Source organism: Canis lupus, chromosome 11 (genome assembly GCF_003254725.2).
Source record: "Canis lupus dingo isolate Sandy chromosome 11, ASM325472v2, whole genome shotgun sequence".
NCBI classification, from domain to species: Eukaryota; Metazoa; Chordata; class Mammalia; order Carnivora; family Canidae; genus Canis; species Canis lupus.
In genome coordinates this window covers 54041131-54048071 of record NC_064253.1, presented here as the reverse complement: position 1 = coordinate 54048071, position 6941 = coordinate 54041131, and the positions used below count along the sequence as shown (strand labels likewise).

The 6941-nt window shown below is 52.0% G+C and overlaps 1 protein-coding gene across 3 annotated transcripts; it reads right to left on the bottom strand.

Moving 5' to 3' along the window:
- Positions 1 to 918: 918 nt before the first annotated feature.
- ALDH1B1 (aldehyde dehydrogenase 1 family member B1) lies at positions 919 to 5861 on the bottom strand. 3 transcript variants are annotated; one of them, XM_025432765.3, is made up of 3 exons: positions 5766 to 5824; positions 5103 to 5200; positions 919 to 3575 (listed from the first exon to the last, which is right to left on the bottom strand). In XM_025432765.3, the coding sequence occupies exon 3, from the start codon at positions 3563 to 3565 to the stop codon at positions 2003 to 2005; it is 1563 nt and encodes a 520-aa protein (XP_025288550.1). In that variant the 5' UTR covers positions 3566 to 3575; positions 5103 to 5200; positions 5766 to 5824; the 3' UTR covers positions 919 to 2002. The 3 variants fall into 3 exon arrangements, with proteins under 3 accessions (XP_025288550.1, XP_025288551.1, XP_025288549.1); XM_025432766.3 differs by lacking the exon at positions 5103 to 5200 and having other exon boundaries at positions 5766 to 5861; XM_025432764.3 differs by lacking the exons at positions 5103 to 5200; positions 5766 to 5824 and adding an exon at positions 5243 to 5512.
- Between the last annotated feature and the right edge of the window lie 1080 nt (positions 5862 to 6941).

Below are 6941 nucleotides of genomic sequence, written 5' to 3'. Positions count from 1 at the left end.
AAGGAGGCCCTAGGAAGGGGAGACTAGGGACCTGAACAGACCCTGAGTTCACAGGAAGCAGGGTCGGGCCCACTCCTAAAGACACAGAACAAAGTCATCCCGATGCCTCAGTGAGATAACTGGACATTAAAGAGATGACCAGGGCTGCGCATTCCCATGACTGGGTCTACTCGAGGGAACCAAGAAGTATAATGAGCAACGTGGTCTAGAAAGATGGAAGACAAGGAGAGAGAGGATCGACATTGTTGTGGACCGTGGTCTGGCTGGCTTGGATTCACTCCCTTCCGATAGGGAATGAAGTTGGAAGACTAACAACAAATACACTCAACTCTGAAGTTTAAAATTCTGGAAACCAGGGCTCCTGGGTGCCTCAGTCAGTTGACCATCCAACTCTTGATTTTGGCTCAGGTCGTGATCTCAGGGTCCTGGGATCAACAGGTGTCAGGCTCTGTGCTCCAGAGGGAGACTACTTCTCTCTCTCCCTCTGCCCACCTCCCCCCCTCCCTCACATGCACAAGTACTCATGCATGCTCTCTCTCTCTCTCTCTCTCTCTCTCAAATCTTTAAAAAATAAAAATAAATAAAATTCTGGAAACCCCTAGCATGTCAGAATGGCTGTGATGCAGGGCTCTGCTTGAGGGGTAGTGTGCTTGGGTAGGGGCTGGGGGAGAGTGTGCAACCCTAAAATGGGGACCCAAATGGACTTGTTCTAGGCAGGAACCAGGAACCAGGAACCAGTGGGCCTTCAGACTGCACTTTGTCACCCAGCCAAGGGAAAACGAAAATGCAACTAGAAATATTGGGGAGGGAACTTTTGCACCTGGCTGGGGGTTGACTACATGACTACTTGTGTCCCTTCTATTACCTCAACTCTAAAATTTTCAGTTAGAAGAGAATATTGGCACCCAATGGACTAGATTGGCAAACAACATATGAATATCTTTTATTTGATTTTTAATTGAAATTAATTCACATATCATAAAAATCATCCTTTTATGTGAATCACTGTGCAATTCAGTACTTTTTAGTATATTCACAAAGTTGTGCGACCATCACTACTATCCATTTTCAGAACCCTTCGAAACTTCCCAAAAAGAAATCCTATACCCATTAGCAATTACTCCCCATTCCCTCCTCCCGCAACACCTGGCAATCACTCATATACTTTTTTGTCTCTGGATTTGTCTATCCTGGACATTTCATGTAAATGGAATCATACAATATGTGGCCTTGTATGTATGTCTGGCTTCTTTCATTCCGCCTAATGGTTTCAAGGTTCATCCATTCTATAATGAATGTCAGTACTTCATTCCTTTTTTTATGGCTGAATGGCACAAGGAATATTCCATGGAAACATTTTATTTATCCACTCACTAGCTGATGGACACTTGGGTTATTTATTTTAAAGGAATGGTTTATATAAATGCATTCTTTGCTCACTTCTCCCTCAAATTAAAGAAAATCAGCAGCAAAATGAAGGGTAAGCAAGCAAAATAGCCAGCAACTGGTACTTACGAAAAAGGAAAAGCATTCTTGATTTTTTAGGTTAAGTCATTGAAAAATGGGGCCAAGATTTGGCACCCACCTAGTTTGACACTCCTAATGCTTTCAAATCCTACATCTGAACTGAGTCCATCTACTAAGCCATTAGGTTAATCCATTGGGAAGTCCTCGGATCAGAAGCAAGAACTAAAAGCCACTGCCCAGGTCAGTAGTTTTACATCTATTTTCCAGACACTCCCAAGATTTCATGGAAATAACTCCGGGCCACCAAGGTGGCTGGGGCTGAGGAGCTATTGGATAGGACTCCAGGTCTGGTCCCCGGCCCTGCTTTACCAAGAGCAATTCTCATTTTAATTGTTTTATTTGTTGAGCTTCCCTATTAGAGTTCATATGGAGCAAATAAAGTGGGGCCTGAGGCAAAAAAAACTATTTGGCAGCCATGGTCTAGGTGATCATGGAACCTGTGGACTGGAGGGGGTGGTCCCTGTGGTAGCCTCTCTTACGAGTTCTTTTGCGGAATCTTGATAGTAACTGTCTTCACCTCCGTGTAAGCCTTAAGCCCATCCTCCCCCAGCTCCCGCCCATTGCCAGATTCCTTAAACCCTCCGAAGGGCGTGTGGCAGGTGACAATGTTGTAGGTGTTTACCCACACAGTGCCAGCCTGGAGCGCCTGCGTGAAGTACATGGCCTTGTCCAGGTCCTGGGTGAACACGGCAGCAGCCAAGCCGTACCTGGTGTTGTTGGCCCTCTCGATCACCTCCTCTATCTTCTTGAATTTAAATAAGGGCTGCACGGGCCCGAAGATCTCCTCTCTGGCGATCTTCATGTCATCCTGCACATCACCAAAGACCGTGGGCTTGATGAAAAAACCGCGATCCCCAAAACGCTCCCCGCCGCACAGCAGTTTGGCCCCCTCCTTCTGGCCGAGCCGGATGTAGTTCAGGATTCGTTCAAACTGCTCCTTGTCCACCTGGGGCCCCTGCTGGGTGTCCAGCTCAAAGGGGTTCCCGACTCTTCTCTGCTTAGCCTTCTCCACGGTTCGCTCCAGAAATTCATCATAGATGGATTCTTGGACGAAGGTCCGGGAGCCGGCACAGCAGCACTGGCCCATGTTGAAGAACAGGGCTTCGTGGCACTGCGCCACGGCGTGCTCCATGTCAGCGTCGGCCAACACGACGCTGGGGCTCTTCCCACCCAGCTCCAGGGTGACCCTCTTCAGGTTGGAGTCGCCGGCCGCCTTCTGGATCAGGTGGCCCACCTCCGTAGAGCCGGTGAAGGCAACTTTGTCGATATCCATGTGCCGGGCGATGGCTGCACCCGCCGTGGGGCCGTAGCCGGTGACGACGTTGACCACCCCCGGGGGAAAGCCCGCCTCTTTGATGAGGGAGGCCAGGTACAGGGCGGAAAGGGGGGTCTGCTCTGCCACTTTCATGACCACGGTGTTGCCGGTGGCGAGCGCCGGGGCGAGCTTCCAGCCCTGCATGACCAAGGGGAAGTTCCAGGGGATTATCTGGCCACAGACACCAACCGGCTCATGCCGGGTGAAGCAGAAGTGCTCGCCATCCATGGGGATGGTCTTGCCGTGCCACTTGTCGGCCCAGCCAGCAAAGTACCGGTACACCTTGATGACCTCATCCAGGTCCAAGGCGTAGGACTCCTGGAAAGGCTTCCCGTTGTCCAAAGTCTCCAGTGAGGCCAGGTAGACGCGATCCCGCTCCACGAGGTCGGCCAGGCGGTTCAGCAGGCGGCCCCGCTCTGAGGCATCCATCCGGCGCCACGGAGACCCCAGGCGGAAGGCCTCGCGGGCTGCTTTCACTGCCCGGTCCACGTCAGCCCGGTCCCCTTCAGCCACATGGCCAATGACCTCTCCCGTGGTGGGGTTGACTGTCGGGAAGGTCTTCTTGCTGGCTGCGTCTTGCCACTCATTGTTGATGAACAGCTGGTTGTAGCGGATGTCCGGGTTCAGGATGGGGCTTGGAAGGGCTGCTGCGGAAGAGTAGGGGGCGGTCCTGCCACGGAGGCAAAGCAACCGGGGCGCCAGGGGCGCCAGGAAGCGCAGCATGCTCTCGACTCTGCAGGGGGACGGGACGAAGCAGAGGGAACAGGTGAGAGATGGCCAGGTGGTCACGCAAAGGCCCACCAGCTCAGACGTTCCAAGATGCCAGCATAAAGGGTGCCACCTCTAAAAACATGGATTGTCAAGGGTATAAAGGCCCTACGGAACCCTCTGGTCCAACGCCCTCATGTCCCATCTATCCTCCAGCTCACTCTCTCACCTCTTCTGGGTCTTGGATCAAATGTCACCTGCTCAGCAAGGCCTTCCCTGATTGCCCTTTATAAAATTTATAAAACTGCCACCTTTCTCACTGTCAGCGCCCTGTCTCCCCCAGGCTTTATCTCTCCCCACCTGCGACACCAAATAGTATATTTACACACTTATGTGTACTTATGTGTTTATTGTCTGCCTCACCCCAGTAACACATCAACTCTGAGAGGTCAGGCATTTTTTTTTCCTGGTTCATTCACTGCTGTGTCCCTGATGCCTCAAAGTAAGCCTGCCACAGAGCAGCTGCTCCACAGCTAGTTGCTCAGTGATACGCATCAACATTTCCACAAACACTGTTCATAATTTGACCTAACAATGGGGAAGAAACCAAAGGGGCTGAGAGACAGAGTTGTTCTCTGAGACAAGGGCTTGCTTCACTTCATCCCCGTGCCTCAGTTTCCTCTTATGTGAAAGGCCTCATGGGGCTACATTGAATGGGGCTGTGCACTTAAAAAGCTTGGCAGCCCTCCGCCCCGGCACATCAGAGCCAGAAGCACCCTCAGGAACCAGCCTAGCCTGGCCCCCCGGGGCACAGGTCTCAGCTTCTCAGGAGGGTAGCAAGTCTCGGAGCCGCTGGAAAGAAAGGCCTGTTTATTCTTGACTAAAACTCTGAAACATGCAGACTTTATTAAAAACAACAGCTATAACATTTAAACAGTATATAAAATGTATTCAATGAAATGCATTTCATACATATGTATAAATACAAATTCATGTATGAATTTCATACATAGGTGTATGAAATTCCTAGATTCATTGAAACAGTTACTCTTCAGCCATATCAAGCCCTCCACCTTCTCTGTCTCACTTGAGTCTTGACCCATCCAGCAGCCAAGAGGAATTGCACCTGGCTTCTCCACCCCAACCCTCTGCCACGGGGCATCCTGGAAAGCAAAGCCCAGCCAGGTGCCTCAGCTTCATACAGAGCAGTGCTGCCCCAAGAAAGCCCTCCCTTGGAGGATAGTTGAGCCAGCAGACCTGTCAGGGGTGCATGCAAGTTCCATTCTGCTCAGTGCTCTGTCCCATGCTGGGACAGAAGCAGCTTTGTCTGAAGTCTGGGTCTGAGGCCGGGAAGGGTTCCAGGGGAGGCTAAGTGGAGGTAACCAATCCATGGGGAGGTGGGGGTGGAGGGGCTAAACAGAGACACAGTCATAGACCAAGGCTGGCAAATCTTTCATGCTAAAAGCAAAGGCTGTTCCTCTTCTAGGGGCTTAAATGGGGTCCATGGTTGGAGCCTTCACTTGCATTTGGAAGATCACTGCTTGCAGCATACCTCGCTTGACAGTTTGCAGGCCATTTTCTTAGCACCTAAGTCCAGGAGACTCCCAGTAAACCCTGGGGTGATCTGGACAGATGATCATGACCCCCATTCTGGAAGAAGAGTGGGATCAGAGAGAGAGGTCAGGGACTCACCGAGAACACACAGCAAGTAAGAACAGGAGCCTCAGCCTGGATTCCCACAGTCCTAGTTTTGTTTCCTCCTGACTGTGGGCGATTTCTTCCGGTTCCCAGCACTAGTGCCCACCACGGCCAAGCACCAGAGCTCTGGACCACCCTGTACGAGTGGCACCAACGGCAAGAGCGGCCCCTCCAATGAGGTGAATTAATAAGTGACCTGCAGTAACACTGGCTGTTAGCAAGGTTACACCCTTTCTGCGGGGAGGGGACGCGTGCCTCGGCCTCCAGCTACAGTGGGGTGGGGGTGGGGGGCGGCTCTCGCCAGATCGGGCTGGATGCGCGGGAGCCAGTGAGGTTGAGCTAAGGGGGGAAGGTTTGCCCGGATCTGCGTCCTGCGAGCCCCACAGCAACCCCCCGGCGACCCGGGTGCAGGCGCAGGGGTGGTAGCGTCCAGGGGGTCCCACAGTGCGCGCCTTGGGGTCCCCCCTCCACGGCGGGCGGGGCGCGGCGTGGGGCCCGAGGGGAGCGCGCTGGCTACCTGCGGCCGCTGGCTGGTTGGCCCCGGTGCGCTCCGCTCCGCCGCTGCTCGCTGCTCGCCCGAGGCCGCTCCTCCCGCTGGCGGTGGGGACAGGGCCCCCCTCCTCGCTCCCGGCCCCCCCCCCCCCCGCGGAGACTCCCCGCGCGGGCTGCGGCCCCCAGGCGCTCGGGGGGAGCGGAGAGACCCCGGGGCAGGCCCTCGCCGCCACAGGTAGGCTGCAGCCCGTCGGGACCCCTCGGTGCCGCCCCTCTCTCGGTCCCCCGCCCCCCGCCGCTCTACCCCCTGCCCTGCCCCGTACCTCTGAGATGTTCTTTGTGTGCTTTTTAAAAATGTATTTTCTGGGGCCTAGGACAAAAAGAATATATGCACGACCTAGAAAACTTGGAAAACACGGAAAAGATTGCAAGATTTTTTTTTTTTTTGATTGCAAGAATTTTAAGGAATACCTTCCATTGACAGTTTTTCTGTCAATTTCTGAGAAGACTGTTAAAATCCGTAAGGATTGTGCAGAGCTACTTCTTTGCATTCCGTCATTCCTTGCTTCATGTATTAGGTACATAATATGTTTATGATCATTAGGACTTACATATTGACCTTATATCATTACGAAATTACATTTTTGACCTCTGGGGGGAAAAAACAGTTTCAATCCTTTCACCCAAAAGTTGCCATTTATCTTGCAGGTATTTTTAACTTTTTTTTTTTTTTTTCAAAAATTCATTTAATACAAAAGAAATTATATGGTGACCTCTGTTCTGCTGCCTGCTTTTTTTCCTTTTCTATCATTCTTCCTGTCTTTTTACTTATTATGACTTATTGTGAACCTTTTCTCATGTCATGTTAACTAAAAGGCAACACTGGCCTCTCCCAAGTGGCACAGAATTCTGTGGTAGGGTAGACAGTCCATGGACACTTGTGACCATCTTGTTGCCATAAAGCCTGAATGCACATCTCTGACTCGCTCGGCCTCCACTGCGCCTTCCCTCTGGTTGGAGAGGGTGGTGGGAACCTAAGAGCTGTTTCCCACCCTTGTTTGCAGCTAGAGTTCTGTGGTAACTAGGTGCTTCTGATTTAGCGACACCCCTGCCAAATGTGGAAGGGGGAGGGTACTGTCCTGCCCCTTCGAGGGCATCGCTGACATGATGGCAGGTTTGAGGATTTTCTGCATTAGCCTTC